Raw genomic sequence first — 18524 nt, forward strand, 5'->3', positions numbered from 1 at the left:
AAATGCCCTGGCAAAAGAAAATATACCAGGCACAGTGAAGTGTACAAATGTGTTGATTAAAGAAAAGCCCAGGCAAGAGAGTACACCAGGCATAGTGAAGTTTGGAAGTGTGTTGGATAATGCTCAAGAAAGAAAAGCCCTGGCAAGAGAGTATACCAGTCAAAACTAAAATAGAAAACTATCAAGTGAAGCATAAAAGAGGAAAGCCCTAGCAGGGGGCATACCAGGCAAAGATACATTTGCAAGCATTGTTAAATGTAGTATAAGAGAAAAGACCTGGCAGGAGAGTATATCAACTGAATCTTAGTTGCTTAACATACAAGTCACTTTTTCTGTTGCTGTACAGAGACATTTAAGGAACAATCATGCCCTTAAGAACTGTTGTGTTGGTGAAGAGCAAACCTGTGGTAAGGCACACTCTCCTAGAATTGTGGATTGTATCCATTGGAACTTTTGTGTTAAAGGTACACCTTTACTTCTGAACTTGAACAATTTGTACACTACCGAGGCTAAAGACATGGCCCCTTTTCATCTTTGAGTTATGTTAAAAGTGTGAGGGCCATAATAGGATTTTGGACACAGGACATTTTGATTTGGATATCTTGACAATGGACAGACCCTTAGTTGTTGTTGTAATAGGGAAAACACATCCTGGCATAGGGATGGCAAGGCCTTTCCCAAACCCTTATTTATCAAATTAAAGTTTATAGTCAGAACTATGAGCTCTCTGTGTCTGCATCTCATTCCTGGATCTTTACACCACCGTTCAGTGCCATAATTGTGAGGCCCTGAGGTGTGTGCCCATCCTTTGTAAATAAAGTGTTGACCAACTAGTGTTCCCATTCAATATGGTGTATCTGTGTAGGTTCATTCTTTCATGTAGTTCCTTGCAAATCTCACCAGCATCCTTTCCTTGTGGGCATTTCTTATATTGAATGAGGTAACCACATCGGATGATCTGCAGGTTGTATATCCCTTCTGTCTGTAATTTTTTTTTTGTTTTTTAATTTCATTGGGCATTTGTAAGGCGCTTACACATCAAGAAAACTGTGTTTCAAAGCGCCCACAGGGCAAAGCGAAGGAAACAGGGGAAAGGCAAACATGGAATATGCAAAAATACAAAAACAAAGAAGTCCTACTAGGCCTTGTGAAACATTTGGATTGTGCAAGTGCAGAGAGAGAAAGGCACACAGGGAGGGGGTAAGTTCTGATGAACACTAGAAGGGGGAGGTGTCACCAGCCCCTGTAATAGGTGTTGGCCTGTGAGTCCACCTTGGTGGCAATGGCAAGTGCAGGGCTAGGGTGGATGCTGTGAGTGATTGGATAGAAGGCCAGGACCCTGAATGACACATGAGGTCCCAGGCCACCAGATCACAGCTACTTAGCACGGAAGGGAGAGAGTTGAGGAGAAGGAAAAGGGCAAGGCCTTAAGCTGTTTGCAGAAATTGAGGATATCCTGCTGAAGGCAGAGTGAAATAGGGAGACCGTTCCAGAGGAGGCAGCCAGCTGAGGAAAGGGAGCGGCTGCCTGCTCTCTGCTTAGAGAAGCGCTTGACATGCAGAGAGTTGGAGCCAGAAGATCGGAGGGATCTGGAAGGAGAGTATTTGGTGAGAGTGAGTGGCAGATTGCATGGTCCCAGGCCCTAGACATCAATATGGATGATTAATAGTGAATTAAATTTGATCTTGGTAGCAACTGGGAGCCAGTCGAGAGATTGTAGGGCTGAAGAGATATGGTTGCACGGCTTAAGGCCAAGGATAAGTCTTGCGGCCCTATTCTGGATTAGCTCGAGGAGGCGATTAGATGAGGAGGGTAGATTAAGAAAGAGGCTGTTCTTAACTGTTTTAATGCAACTGCTCATGGTACATAAATTTACATTCTTATATTAGCATCATTATTCATATTGCCATACTTATTCAAAAATGCTAGAACTTGATAATGTTTGAAATGATTAGATTATTTTGATGAAATAATCCAATATACCCATTCCCCCCCTATCCTCTTCCCTCCTTATCCTTATATGTCTCTAGTCTGTCTCCCTGTACGTCTCCCCCCAAATCTCTATTTTCACTATATATTAATCACTCGTTGCAGACCTGTGATATAATTAATTCTAAACTACATGTTATATTAATGCGGTTTATATCTATTATAGTTCATATTACATTCGCAAGTGAATTTAACAAATGATTTAGCCTTATAGAAATACTATTACAAAGGATCAAAATCAATTACTATGTCATTTCTCTGTTGTTCTTGTTTTATTCAAAGTCTGTAACCTGTTGATATCTGTATCAAAATCAATATTTTAACAATAAAAATCATTAAAATAAAAAGAAAGAGGCTGTTGTAGGTATCCAGCCTGGAGTAGCATGGCTCTGAAAACATTGAGCTTCTGGGGAAAAGTGAGGAAAAGGAGAATGCACCTGATAGAAGTAGAGTTGGTACTGTGGAGATAATTTGGTGCAGATGTTTTGGCAGGTTTTGCCGTTACTAACATTGAATGTGGACATTCCCCTATTATAGCTACCTGCTCTGGTAGAAATGTGCTTCTGGTGAGGGACCATACTAGATAGCTGGTAAGATAGCTCAGTGGACTGAGCGCTCGCTCCTGCGATCTGAGTGTGATCTGTAGGTCACGGGTTCAAATCCAGCAAGGCCAACTCAGCCTTTCATCCTTCTGAGTTTGATACATGAATACCAATTTCGTTGGGTGATATTGTATGTAAATATGTGCTCTGTAAAGCACTTTAGATAAAGGCGCTATATAAATGACACATCATTATCCTTATTCAGTTGTTTTTATGCAATTAAAGGGGTTTCAATGAAAATGTTGCTCAGCTCCCTCTTCTTGGGTGAATATTAATTTTAGGTAGTTAACAATTCTATTCAGTGGTGTTAGTGCTGGTTGGTATGTGACAACCAAGGGTATTCTTTATGTGGTTTCATTGAATTGAAGCTGGTAATTTCTGGGCATTCTCAATGCTCAATCAAATTCCCTATGAATTGTTTGGCTGAGTGGCCAATCTAATCCATGGGCATTTTCCTGACAGCTTCCCTTTCATACCACCTTGTAACATTTGAATCCACTTCCATTTCACTGTTCTCCTCATTTCTGTCGACAGGAACATTTGGCAATGTCAATCCTGTGCTGATCACTGTTTATGAGTAACCCCTTGATTCTCAAACCATCTGCAATTACCCCTGTATCATCTTCAAGGTTATCAAGTCCAACCATTATTGCCTAACCTTCATACAGTCACTTAAAATCAAGAATATGTGCATTCACTTGGACAAAAGACATCCTGTGGCTCAAAATCCCTCAGAACAGGAAATTGGTCCATTGTTCATTCGATCAATTGTAAACGAACAATTTGGTGTATACCTCCACCTGCACGTGCATTAGGAAGGATACTTGCTCCTTGCCAATTCATGTATTCTGCACCCAACTCATCTGTCCTTCTTAAAACAATTAGTATCAGCACTGGGGCTTACCACAGAAGTAAGTAGCAAGCTAACCCACAGTCTGTGCTTGTGGCTTGACACTGTCTTAAAACCCCTGAGAAAAGGCTCGAGGGGGATGCGGTGTGTAGATTATATTGGTTAGCAAGAGGGATGCTTATTTTCAGCTAGCTCACAAGTTCTGGCATAGTAGTCCTTATTCGTAGGAAATATGTGTTTCAATGAGCCCAGCAGAAGAGACCATAGGAATCCTTTATATGAAAATGACAAATTACATATAACAGCGGTATCTAGGCTCATAGCAAAATATACACATTCCTGTTCGGAAAAGGCTCTATGCCTTTATTAAAACACATCTATTAGCATTCTGTGGCACTGTTCCAATCTGCTAATTGACTTACAGTTACATTTTCACCCCAAATGTCACACATGCTATGTTAATTGAATTTGTGTCTGCACACCCAAGCATACGATACGCTTCTCTGAACAATTCATTACTCAGTGTTCTAAATGAAATTAAAGCTTTTGAAAAGCAAGCTTTAGCCAAAATTAGTTCTCACTCTGGAAAATCGATGTGCTTGACAATGTGAGATAGATAGACATGTAGAGAGATATATAGACAGATAGATAGATAGATAGATAGATAGATAGATAGATAGATAGATAGGCAGACAGACAGACAGACAGACAGACAGACAGACAGACAGACAGACAGATAGATAGATAGATAGATAGATAGATAGATAGATAGATAGATAGATAGATAGATAGATAGATAGATAGATAGAGCGCTAGGGAGACCGATAGATAGACATATAGAGAGACCGATAGAGAGATTGAGAGATAGAGAGACAGATAAATAGACAGCTAGATAGATAGACAGATAGGCCTATAGATAGACAGATATAGAGGATAGACAGTTATATAGACTGATAGAGAGACCCATAGATAGACAGATAGAGAGATTGATAGACCGATAGACAGATCGATAGATAGATAGATAGATAGATAGATAGATAGATAGATAGACAGACAGATAGACAGACAGATAGAGAGACAGATAGAGGGATAGATAGACAGATGGAAAGATAGAGGGATAGAGAGATCGATAGATAGATTGATAGAGATATAGAGAGACCGATAGATAGAGAGATTGATATACCGATAGATCAATAGACAGACAGACAGAAGGACAGACAGACAGACAGACAGACAGACAGATAGATAGACAGGTAGATAGTGACACATCATCTCTGATGGCTCTATATTGTCAAAGTGTTCGAGGGACATGATCTGGCCAAGTGTTTTTTAAATGTCTCTCGAGCACTCACATGGAAACGTCATCATATTTTACACATTATGTCATGTTATACTTAAAAATCGAGGCTTCCCATTGGTTAAACAGTATAATAATGGCATGCACCAATGATACTAAACAAGAGATGTGCTTGTGTTCTGTGTGTGTGTGTGTGTGTGTGCTTGTGTGTGTGTGTGTGTGAGAGAGATACATGTGTTTGTAATATTTATATTCAAATATTTATATTGAAAACAGAAGTTGAATATGTTTAACCATATGTAGTAGTCTCTTTTAACATAATATTAAAGATGGGTTATGTACGTTCCTTTTTTTAGCAAAGGCGGTCGTCCATTTCATTTTTAAATCTGTAGCTTTGAAATAATTGTGTCTGCAGGGATAGTGTGTTTAACCAGTGTGAAGATGTGAATGAAAATCAAACAATGGTTCAACGCCGTGGTACTGTGACTCTTACCATATAACTAATCACGATGCCGCAGGAGCTATTGAGGCGCCAAGGAAATAATAAAATAAAGATGCATGCGGATATTGTGGAAGGATTTGAAGGGGCACCCAGATGTATGGCAAAAGAGGCTATCCTGTCCAATTCTTAATGAAATATGTCCCTCTGTAAAGCATAGCAGCTAACGACCACTAAATATGTTGAACGATCGTGGTAGATAACCTCACTTTACCCCATAGACAAACCGGTAGGCTGGTTTTCATTAAATGACACCCTATTTTGAGACAACCAACCGCGAGTTGCACTGCCACATTACCGTGCCTGTTCTTAGTGTTTGTAGGTTCCAAGGCAGAGAAATGAAAAGTCTGTTGTTCTCGGGCAAAGCGCTGCTCTCATTGTGTTTGCCTTCATCTAACGAGTCCCTTACAACTGCACTGTATTATACAGACAGCGCAAAGTGCATTCTGTCTTTGTCATTGGCACTCCAAAGTATTGTAATGCCTTAGAAATGTTCACAGTCAATTTCACTGCAGTATAATTGTCTCTCATGCCTGATCTTTCAGAAAGCTGACAGGTGGAGCACAACCTTGTAAGGTTTTCATTTCATGATCAAGTGTTATTTCTCAATAGCATCTCACATGTTTTCGCAACAGCTGCGGGCATTGTGTAAAAAAAACAGCCAGCGTGATGTAGAGTGCATGATGAATGCGAATATGTAAACCGAGCCCAAGACACCTGTGTCAGCTGTGATGACAGCGCATACCCGGGTCCCACTCATGTGATGGGCATTCACTACCGAGCCGTGCACGAGGCCCAGACATTGTGCAACCTCAGACCAGTGAAGCCCCCTAACCGGGATAGGAGCTCAAATCCAGTCTTCAGCAGCTACAGGCTCGGCTCAGTCGGCTCCGTGGACGGGGTTATGGACCACACAGAACCCGTAATCAAGGACCACTACGGATCACCTGCAATTCAAATCTCTTATCAAGGTCTACATCTAGAGGGAAGTCTGCAAATGATCTTTAAGGCACATTTTATCGGGTTATCTATTAGGTACAGATGCCACTGTCTGTAATAGCAGCGCAAGAATCCATTCAAGTGGCAGAAGTAGGACTATACAAGACCCAATAGCCCAGTACAGCCTCCACTATGATAGGGCGGGGCAAAGGTGAACTGGGGCAGCACATCTCTGTGATGCTTTATCGATTCACACAAAATACATAGCACAAGGGCACATTGTACTCTGCACCCTCATTGGCTAGGAAGCCCAATAGTGTGGTGATAATGAATGGTGAGGTAAGCGCCTTGATGCCACCGGGTTTAGCGCGCTCAACAAATGCAAATAAACAAATTAATGCAATCCCCTGCTTAGGTTCTGGGTTATAGCGGATGACAATAGGGGTGCGACGCCTCAGAGTGGACATTAAGGAGAAGCCACGAATAAGAGCTAAGACCTGCCAATTTCTTGTTAAAAAATAACTCAGACTTGGTGCACAAAGCCCTTTGGTGGTGTCATTTGTCATGGACTCACTACCCAGTCATGACATGCCAACGTGCCTTATTGCAAACACAATTGCGACCAGGCGCACAATCCGAAAAGGGATAGGAATGGGAAAGGATGGTTGAAAAAGGAGCAACAGTTCAGTGTACATTCACTGCATGAGTACTGCATGCCTGACAATAAGATCATATATTTCAGATACAAATAATTTCCTTTACCAAAAAGGTATTGGATTGTGGTTGGTACCTGTCTTGTCATACAGTTAATGCCGGACGAGATTGTCCTGGCACTGCCACATCAGGAAGACAGCGATCAATAGTGACGCGCAAGTTTGCGCATGTGCATCAAGGTTTTTGTCCCGCTCTGCAGTTGCCAGCTCAAAAATAATAAAGAAAGATTCTGCATCCACTGACTCCATGTATTGCATTCCCTAACAATGCTATAGGCACAAATATCCCATAATGGCGAAGAGGATGAGATTGCCTTGAAGAAATCCCACTCCATCCATTTGACACGAGTGCTCCCTCAGTCTCACCACATTTCGACACCAGCTGGTGGGCATGCTAATATTAGAGCTGTACAACCCCCTCAATGCCAGGCACCTTTTCTGCTTTAGCCGTTTCATGCAGAGAGGTATTTGAAATGTTGGACACTGAGCACGGTGCCTCCAACGCTGCTGCCTTTTATCGTCCCATACCTTTTGATATGAATGATCTTTATGTGTTTGGCCCATGCTGGGAACGATGTACCAGGCATTTTGGGAACAACCTTGCCCCTTACGATGAAAATGCATCTGATAAATTCACCAGGAGACTACTGATTGATCTGGTGTGTGAGGAACCTGAGAGCGTCCTCACTTCTTGGCCATCAGTCTTGGATCCTGAGCCTGGGGGTGGATATGTGAGGGAGCATCACCTGGGTGGAGGAGACTTGGGGAGTGAGGAGAGGACGTCCTTAGGGGAAGCATGATATCTCCCATTTACTTTTCATAACAAACCCTCTACCCCTCAAGCCTTTGTAGGCTGTTGCCAACCCTTTCCCTGTTCTTCCATTAAAATGTACCCAAAGAGATTCCAGCTTAATACTAGGACGAGGAAGAGACCAACTAGAGAGACACATCCTCATTTTCTTAATACTCACACATATCAGCACCAGTTGTGTACTGAGAAGGGGAGAAGGACAGCTAGAGTAAGGCAGAACTACCATCCCAATAGTGAGCCATCTAGTCTGTTCTGGTTTCATTATGGTGGCAGGAACTTTAAAAGCCGACAAACATTTGGAAATGGAGTGAGCTCTGGTTGCAGGGCTTCGGACTCTCGTGCGAAGGGGTCAATGGTGACGGCAAGATCACCCAAAACATATCTCACTTCAAGAGATATATGGAAAATAAGCGGATGACAGTGAGTGTGAGCAGAACAATGAAGAATGAATGAGTAGTCAAGAGTCAGATAACTGATAGTACCTTTCTGCTCTAGGTCGGCCTGTTCTAGGTGGCACTGTGCCAAGAATTCACCAATTAAGGTCATGCAGCTGAACAAAATGTAGTGCTGAATAAAAAAGACGACTACCCAGTTGTAAAAGCATCTGTCTACTGGAATGTGTGTGTTCTGTCCAGTTTGTTGCCCAAGATCAAAAGTCATTGATAAGCTGCCTTGATGCTTTTTAAAAGGAAGGAATACTCGTACCATGGGACCACAGCATACAGTCTGCTTTTTACAGCAAATGTGCGGGCATGGTGCGTTTGCAAATATGTCCACAAGACTGGTATGCACAGCACCTGGGTGCAGTAGGCAATGCAAGTATCCATCTCCCACCATGTGCTGCAGGCCCAAATATCCATCCTCCTCCGAGCCCTCTTACATGCCATACTGTGGATATACATTCTTTGGTGACCCTTCTTTTATCACTGTACAGTTCTCTTTTTTGCTTTGTAAAACCATATACTTGCATACAATTCCACTATGGCAGGGATTAATAGACTACTGGGTTCCAGAAACATGTACTCCTATACTCTTGTGATTTCACTGGCTCGATTCGTCCTATGTGTGAAAACCACTGAAATATATGAGTATTGCCTTCTGTGGTGGTATACCCAGTTTAGTATGTTAGGCTATATGAATACTTTTTAATGCTGTGTCAGATCAGTGCCCTAGAAGTCTCAGAGTACCTACTCTTGTCCAAGAGCTGGCATATTGTGCCTCGCCAGGTTTATTTTTCACAAGCAAAATCAATGATCTTGTAGGTCGCTGTTACGAGTCGCTTATCGCTTGATGTTCTTTGCACTCTGAAGTAAACCGCACTGAGAATGGTTGTGTGTGGTTGGCTGACACACCCCTGAGCAGACGTGGAGGGGAGACAAGAGTTGGCATGCTTCAGTACTGAGAACTTTGGTGTGCTCTCCCCACCTGTCGCCTCACCCTGCAGCAGGGCAGTGCATCGTGATGCAAATAGCTCAGAAAAGGTGCGTCCTAGGGCCTTGAAATGTGGTTTTCCAGTTCTGTCTGAGGTTTGTTCCTTGCGTCGGGATGCTTAAAATGAGCTTTGTCCGGTTATTGATGTTTTGCCTATTTCCGGCAACCGTCTCATGTGTGAAGGGGCTGAAATCCGGGGGAAGAGGTTGGGTGTCCAAATGTCATGTAGCCAGTAATGACCGGAGGGTCCTAACAGGGAACTATGCCAAATTTGGTGCAGATTGGTGGAACGGTGTGGAATTGTATAAGGAAAAACGCTTTTCCAAGCAACAAACCCACAAACATATTTAGAGTTTTGCTGGAATCCACGGAAAGGGGTGTGTCCAAATGTCACGTAGCCAATAATATCCAGAGGGCTCTAACAGGTAACTATGCACAATTTGGTGCAGATTGGTGGAACGGTGTGGAATTGTATACTGAACAAAGGAACAGATGTTCTGCTTTATATTAATAATTAATGGTGATCTTATAAAGAAATATGATATATTGCACAAGGAAGTGTAAAATTGGGGCACGGAGGATACCCTATATTTAATATGCGGGCTGAGCACTGCTTCCATAAATCATTATGCAGGCCCCTTAATTAGACAATTACTTTTTATTTTCCAAAGATAATCATTATCATTCTGGTACTGTTCTCGTTTTTCTGAAATCCAAGATGCCCCCTCTCCTGTAGCTTCCACATTGACCCCTCAGATCCTATTGAGAGAAATAGAGTTTCACGTCCCAGCTGTTACACCGCAAAAACATCTTGGCATCAACCGAGAATCCGCTTAGACTAAGTGAAGCATGCTTGATGGAAAACGTACACAGTGTATTTGGTGCCCTTAAAATATCCCTGTAAAATCTGATGTGTTCATGATGCAGGCCGCTAATGCTTCATTTTCCATTAGCGGTTGCCTAATCGGTAATTGATGACCCACTTGAAATCACACGCAGGAATTCATGACAGTCACTTGGAGTGTAATTTTCTGAAATGATTAAACAGACTTGACGTCTTCCCCGCACACAATGCACAGCGCGTTTTACATGCGGTAATTACACCTAACACCTGACGATGCCTTTGTTGGAAGCACTTTCTTATGGGAAAGAGGGAGTCACACTAATGATTTAATGAAATGCTTTGAGAAACATTACAAACGGATAGGACAGAATTATAAAAGCTGTGCCGAGTGACTGAGGCAGAAATGAATGCTTTGTGCGGCTCACACAATGGAGGGCTGAACACCTCTCTGTCAGTCAGATTGTGAAATGGGCCATCGGTAGAATTCATCGAATGATGGTCTCTAAAACGATGACACCTTAACTAATCTGAGAGCAGAAGATGCCATCATTAACCTCTGGGATGTGAGGTCATTCTATGGTGGCTTGCTTGCAAATGAAGGCTTACAGCATCTGTGACTGTGGCTCCCTCCCTAATATCAGGATGCATTACAGAAGATTTGCAACCGGTACACCTCAAGGTGTGGGCTGCAAATGTAACCCTAGCTAGCGTGAACTCAAGTATATGCATCGTGACATGCAAGCACTGGCAATTTGCCAGGCACGTTGTAGAGGTATTAACTTCCCATCGATAATAGCGTCTGCAAAAGCAGTAGCTTGTTTACAATTCCAAGTCATTAACTAACTCTCCGAAGATTGCTTTGAGAAAACAAGGGCAGGCACTTTGGGATACATTTTTGATGGTAAGGCTTGATAAAACTATCTCAAAGAGATCCCTGGAGGATGTCTTTTGGGCGGGGAGGGGCAGGAAGTGGGTGGGATTGGCCATAAGGATTAGCATGGCCATGGGCAGTCAGTGGGTGGGTAATTAGCCAAACAACACCTGTGTCCCTCCTGATAGGCCATTCCCACCTACCTGTACTCTAATGAAAATGTGTTGGCGTATAGGTGGCGTTTTAGTTCCACCTAACAGCCAAACTAATAAAAGAGTGCATCTGCTCACTGCTGCGCGCGTGTCATTTCTGTGGCTGCGAATTTTATTATACAGAAGCCAGTGGTGCACAGCAATACACTCAGGTGCTCTTTATATAGAAGTCGTCTGAGAAGCAGTTTAATAGAATAGGTATTAGCTTCTGCCTTGCACTGAGACAGACACACATCTGTTGTGCCATTCCAGGAACTGGCCCATTTCTTAAATGCTTCCAGTTTGGCAGAGCAAGGAACTGAGTCACTGTAAGTAAAGTGATTTTCCCAGGATCACCATTAGGAGTTAAAGTTCACACCTTAAGCAAAGAACTCTATTTCCTTATCAAAGAGGCGACTATTTACTTGGCAGCAGGTTTGGTTGTCTCTTTACGGACATTTCCAACAGCGATCTCCGTGTATCCTTTAGCTCGTATCTAAGACACCGGTGGAGTTTTGATTTTGTTGTGCAAGTTGGGGCATAAGCAAGGTACTGCCGAACAACTTCAAGGGACACTGGACTGATGAATGGTGCTGCGCTCGGTTTGGCAGATTGTAATTGTAATGGGTTATTTATAAGTTGCTTAATATGCAGAGGTTTCTAAGCACGACCCGGGGTTCAAACCTGTGTTGCTCAGCGTTGTCTTGCTTCGCGTTGCCCCTGAGCTATCCTCCCGAGCTTGTGTCGCCATAAAGGCTGATCACATTACTAGAAAAACTTGTGTACAGGCGGGTTATAAATGACATATATCATATCATAGTCACAGGTAGGGGACCCTTAGATAAAAGGTCAAGTGGCAAACTATACACCCTGCCGGTAAGCCATCTGTCCATCTTAGATTTTGTCTTTTGCCCATCTCCAAACTGTCTTTTGATGTGATACCAAGATTTTCTTAAAGTTGTTGGGCATACATAGCGCTGACTGAATGAGTTGCCATCCTACACTTCTGAAACATATGAAACAAATGCACAATTACATACATGATATTTATTTTGAAGTGAGTGGAAACGGGTCTCTACTGCTTGCAAACATTGCACAATTTCCTACCAAACTAAATAATTGCATTGTTTTGTCTCCACTGAAGAAGTATTATTTAGACAAGAGTGATTATTGCACTAGACAATCAACTTAAACACCACCTCAAATGATGTCCTTTCAATTCATTTCCTTCAGCAATATAACGCTTAGCTTTCATATTGGACTATATGCTGGCTATGCAAAGCAGTATAGCACGCGTATGTGTTCGCATAACCCACATATTCACATATTGGTCATATAACCGGCATATTGTGCTGAACGCTACATACCTGTCAGAAACCTGGGTTGATCGAGACGGGTGATGAACCTTCTCTGGGGTCTTGGAGACAATAAAGCTCCAACCCACAAGGAAAGATAGACAGGGACGATGGGCGTCGCCCTCTGTGGACCCTTCCCCATAGACAGGAGTGCTACGTGACACACCCCCTTTGCTTGACTTCAGTAAACAGGAGCGGAATAGGGCAAGAATAAGGTCAGTTTTAGAGGAAAGCAAAAGGAAAAGTAACCCCTTGAATACAACAATAAAAAGAATACCTGAAGACTTATTAGCAGTCACGTTATAACCTAGTTTGCTGGGAAAAACCCATTGGAGTAAGTCATTTGGTATAGAAAGTCACAAAGATCAAATTAAAGACCACCAGCTAGTGAGAAAGCAGTACATATAAGTTGTGCCAGAAGGTGTTCTAGCAAACAGCAATGGACAGAGGACAGTTTGGGCTTGGGTGATGGCTCCGGGGCCCAACTTGGAGAGATATCAGCATGCCTAAACTCAGTGGAGAGGGAGGACTAAAAGCTGGGTGCTTCAACAGGATCAACGTTAGCATTGGATCCTTTAAAAGGATCAACATTAGCAATGCACAGTCCATTAGCCTGATACAGCTTTTAAGGCCCAAGTCTCAGGCCTGTATTTGTACCGGCTACAGTCCTACGGGTCACCAGACAGAGACGAAAGAGACATTTTTGGAGGCATGATGCAAGCCAGGTAGTATTGCAATACTTCATCGTAATTCATGATGATATGTTTCTGAAAATACCCTCAGAAACAGGCGGGGCTAGCTACACACCCCTGCTTTAGCCAGTAGCCTGTTGCAGTCACTCATGGTAACGTATGGCATCCACTGAGTTGCCCCTGGGTGACAATGTGACCGTCAGAAACGTCCTATTCTTCTGCCCCAAACCCAGCAGAGATTCTGCTCAAGGCCCCTGTTGACTGAGAGTGGAGTGAGGACCTTTCATGGGAATGTTGTTGTGCAATCTGAAGACACCTGGGTGGAGGTGGGCATGACTTAGTACCGCGTCAGGGCCTGGAAGCATAGGGAGCAAAGGTTGATAGGGGGGACATTCGCAAGGCCAAGGGGGTTGCCCTTTACTCAATTTCGCGACTCTCTGCAGTTCCATAAGGGAAATCCCATGTGCAACAGTGGCAAAGAGCACCGGCTTTCTTCTGCGTGTAAGGGTTTGGGCCTGTTAGTGTCAAAGAGGGGCATTTGATTTCTACGCTTTATAGTTTATATTTACTCCTCTTTACTGTGCTAAATAGCACTCCATTCCCTTAACCACCGCCTAACTCGTGGGGGCTTCAGGGTAGATAGAATGGGAATCTGAAATGTGTCTGCTACTTGCTTGATAGCTCCTCTGTGTACCACTAAAGCACTATAGAAGCCTGTCCTTCTTTACAGCTTGCTAATCTTCCAATCAGAATGAGGGATTTATCTCCCAAAATTAAGTGTGATCAATCAGTGTTGCCTAACATAAGGCTTGCTCTCGTTTGCCAAGAACCCTGTGCTGTTGAATATTTTATAACACTACGCCTTCCTTGAAAAACATTTCTCCTTTCTCTGGCAGATGTGAAAAGTTGGCTGGTGATGTTTGGATTCCAGCTCAGCAACATCATCCCCGGTTTTCCCAGAGCACAAACATACTTTGTGCCTCCACCCTACGAGCTGACAGCAAGTCAGGAATGTGAAAATGGGCAGGTGAGTAGGCCTGCTTGCTTGTTGGTACCTCTATAAGTATCTGTGCCATTGATAAAGTGCTTGGGAGACTACAGACGTGCAGGAGATTTTAGCAAGCAACCCGTTGAGTGCACTTATATATAAGTGCACTCAACGGGTTGCTTGTTAAAATCTCCTGCACGTCTGTAGTCTCCCCCTAGTAAATATATATATATATATATATATATATATATATATATATATATATATATATATATATATTTATTTATTTATTACTAGGGTTGAAGGGAGGGCACCCCTTGTGAATTTTAATGTCTATGTAAGTTTGTCATGCCCCATTCTTCCACTTACCAAATAACGTATTCAACAAAATGTGAAAGAACTTAGCTTGGTCATGCCCAAATTCTAAAACTAAAGAAAATTATAAAATATAATGAAGTTGTAGGTCTATGTATGTCTCCATACAATATGTTGAATAGGGCATGGTAGTAGCAATCATGTTTATGGTTACATTAAACTAAGGCAATGGCAATACTGTGCCAAAGGACTTAAGTGCCAGTGCTCATTGCAGCATTTAACACAATATAACCCTCAACATGTCTTCTTGCGCAAGAGTCTTAACTCCAGCATCCCACAGCACAGAGAATACTATGGTTAAGAATCAAGCCCAGAAGAAGTGCTGATGGCAATGTCTGCATGCCCCTTTCTTTTGCATAGAATGCATCGGTTGCGCTCCTGCTGTGTGAGCTGCTAATTATGGCTAAGTAGATTGGTGAAAGGAAACCGTATACATAAACAATAAGGGGGGATATAAGGATGGGGCCAAGAAAACATTTATCAAGCAGACATACATTGGCATACTAATTCAAGTATCATATTCTTCAAAAGTGATTGGCAAACTAACAGCAATATTTTGTAATTTATCCTCTAACCTAAATAACATGGATTTTTAAAAGCAATGCATGTGCTCAGCCTTCCTCTCAAAAGTCATCTTTAGTATCAAGGAGACCACCTTCTGCAGGCTCATCTTTTTCTGAGGTTTAGCTTTTCTAGCAGGTTACACCTCTGGTCACTTATGAGGGCCAGCACTGGGAACAGGAACGGACTCAATGAAAACCGAATTGGGCAGAGACTCGGCATAGGAACACATTTTGCTCCATTTGATAATAAATTAGGCAATATTGGGTAAGAGAGGGGCAACAGTCAGAAGGTGGTTACCAGTGAAAGGTCACTTACTCACCTAGGGTAAAAGTCTACCTAGGGAGCACTTTCCTTCAGCCAATATTGGGCCTGTGATCCAACTCATTCCTTGTTGCCTCTCTCCTCCAGTACAAGATGAGGCCAGTTTTCATCATAGCCAGAGGCAACGTAGGCTACTGTTTATTGCCGTTGCCTAGCAGCAATCGGTTAGAAAGAACAAGGAACAAGTGTGAGTTGTGGCCTAGTGAAAATAGTGGATGTATTGCCTCACGTAAGAGGTACCGGACTACCCTCACTACCCATGGGCCATATTCCAGACATGAACTTTTTCACACACCCCCAGCCGCAGACGTAACAGGGACATTGCCAGCCAGCTGTGGGCAATAGGGAGTAGCATCCGGGAACCATTTAAAGGACAAGGGGCAAATTCCCCTGAAGCTCTGGGACTAGGGGGCATCACATATCTACAGGGAACTTTCTCATGACACATGGGCACAACAGTGAGAAGAAGACAAGTGTCCCTCGCTCCTGCTATCACACATATGTACTAAGGTGCTTAAACAGGGAACACCATGCCATCCACGCCCTGCATGCACCCAGAAAAAAGAGAACTCGGCATTCACATATTGCACTCTGGCCTGGTTTGCATTGTGTATTAGTGTCATGCTTTTTCCAAAATGCTACAATCAAAATAGCAATAGCATGCAGGATAACTAGCCCGAAGGGACAGAAAATTCAGAGACTTCAATAACATGCAGGATAACTAGCCCGAAGGGACAGAAAATTCAATAGCATGCAGGATACCAACCCACTGCCTGAGAGATTGTAATAGCATGTAGAATAACTAGCCTGAAGGGTCAGAAAATTCAATAGCATGCAGAATCAACAACCCGCCGGGTGAGATATTTTAATTGCATGCAGGATAACTAGCCCAAAGGGTCAGAAAACTCAGTAGCATGCAAGATCACCAACCTGCTAGGTGAGAGATTTTAATAGCATGCAGGATAACTAGTCCAAAGGGTCAGAAAATACAGTAGCATGCAGAATCAACAACCGGCTGGGTGATAGATTTTAATAGCATTCAGGATAACCAGCCCAAAGTGTCAGAAAATTGAGTAGCATGCAGAATCAACAACTGGCTGGGTGAGAGATTTCAATAGAATGCAGGATAACCAGCCCAAATGGTCAGAAAAATCAATAGCATGCAGGATCAGCAACCTGCTGGGTGAGATATTTTAATAGCATGCAGGATAACTAGCCCAAATGGTCAGAAAATGTATAGCATGCAGGATCAGCAACCGACTGGTTGAGAGAATTTAACAACTGTGGCCATTGCAGTTGGGTTAGTTGTTTTGCCTGTCCTCCTACTGCCCTGTGTCCCTACTGCTCAGTATCCTCCCACCCAATGTACTCCCACTCCTGTTCAGTAGTAGCGATTAACCTTCTGATTGTGGGTTAGTGCCTACACCGCTCAGCCTAGCGCCGGTGCCCTCCCGGCCGTACAAAACCTCCACATGTCTTTTTATCACCAGCGAAACAACTGTTCCATCAGCATGGCTTTCTCAGCATAGCCTGCATCTGCTTATTATCTTTTTCACCAGCCTTGATTATTATCCTAATTGCAGTATCATTAGCTCTTCAAATGAGGACCCTTGAGTTCTTACTTGATTAACAGCGGCGCGGGGAAATCTAGAGGTAGCGCAGCATCTGTTCTACCTATCGCAGAAGATCATTACCCTTTTGGCTTTTTATGCGCAGCTATAAACACTCGGCATGCGCTTATTTGTTCCGTCACGTAATAATTTTACGCAGAACATTCAGGTAAACGACAGTGTTCCGCAGACACCCATATGGGGCAAATCTGCGCTGTTGACTTGGTAGAGCGTGTTCTGTGGACGCCACGAGATACTCTTAACACCGAACAGAAGTGAAACCACATAAATTGTAATGTATTTCTGGTTGCCGTGGTTTCTATTTTATTAAGCCCTGAATTCCTTGCTGGCAAAATATCCCTTCGAAGCACGGTGCACGTGCCTAGTGTGTAAAGTGCTCTGTTTTGTTAATATGCTGAGTGTGAAGTTGGAAATCAGTATTTGCTCTGTGAGTAAACACTTTGGGACTCGGTGGCACATTGCAAGTCCCTTTGAAAAGAGTAAGAGTGTATATGTGTGCTGTGCCGTCCACCGCCATGCTTCATATTCTGAATGGGGTGCATTGTCAATAAGCTATTAATGCATTGCTAATGCATCTTCCCAGAGTGCACTCATGAATATGCATGGGCCCTGCGCAGTGTAAAAGGTCCGCCATGTTTGATGGATGTCTTCTCCGCTGGCGCTGCCCACTCATTTAAACCCCTTTCATAATGCAGCAGGGAGTCCGCACAGTGATACTATCTGCAGTCATGAACACCTTCAGGAATGGCCCAGACCCGCTCCCTGCTGGACATGCCATGCACTGTGAGAACAGACACAGGAAACTCCTCTCCAGCAAGAGCTGCACAGTGCCAGTCCCTAGCCAGTAAGGACTATATTACGGTGGTACTTGCAAATGGATCAGTGCATCCTTCACAATGATCACTTCATGTGGTGGGGTATTGGTGCGTTTGTGTGTTTTGGATTGAGAGCACCTGAGAGTGAAGGGCACGCATCATAGGGATGATAGCTCAGCGGCAACGTGCCCGCCTTGAGAGCAAGACGTCACGGAGCAATACAGGTTCAATCCCCGGGTCAGCGCTTAGAAACCTCTGGGTATTAAAAATTGACCTATCATATCTCATTGTCTGCACATGTCTCATCACTAGAAGGGTCATCTGAACTCATCATCCAAGCTGCCAGTGAGAGGGCATCCTGAACTACCATTTTGATTACGTAAGGTGAAGGTTTCTGGGAAAAAAGTCAGGGTCAGAGTGCATAGTGTAGACCCACTCAGTGGAGTACCATTGAGTTACTCACCTCAGGTGGTTGAATGCATAGGTTTTGTTTCCATTATTCTGAACCTCTACCCCACTTCACATGACCTGAAATCCACATCATGTATGCATGCATGGACATGCAGCATCGTTTTCCTACAGAACTGTTATGGACTTTGAATCAGAAAACCACTTTAGGTGTTGGTATGACGGCTGAGTCCCTTGTTCAAATCCTGCCTTTTCTCTGCATGCAAGATTAATTTATGGTGACCTGCTATGCGTCTATCTATATATGAACCCAATATACGCATGTTTCCTCAGACCTT

General features: G+C 43.2%; 1 protein-coding gene across 7 annotated transcripts in view; it reads left to right on the forward strand.

The window, feature by feature from the left end:
* The window catches only part of TENM2 (teneurin transmembrane protein 2), a 3863575-nt gene that overhangs the window by 3843043 nt on the left and 2008 nt on the right, over positions 1 to 18524 (forward strand). For all 7 annotated transcript variants that reach the window (XM_069654289.1, XM_069654288.1, XM_069654292.1 and 4 more), the window contains one exon: positions 13981 to 14111. In XM_069654289.1, the coding sequence (XP_069510390.1) occupies positions 13981 to 14111 (131 nt within the window). The remainder of the gene's footprint in view (positions 1 to 13980; positions 14112 to 18524) is intronic.

The sequence above is a fragment of the Ambystoma mexicanum genome, chromosome 3q, assembly GCF_040938575.1.
Source record: "Ambystoma mexicanum isolate Mex_15411 chromosome 3q, UKY_AmexF1_1, whole genome shotgun sequence".
NCBI classification, from domain to species: Eukaryota; Metazoa; Chordata; class Amphibia; order Caudata; family Ambystomatidae; genus Ambystoma; species Ambystoma mexicanum.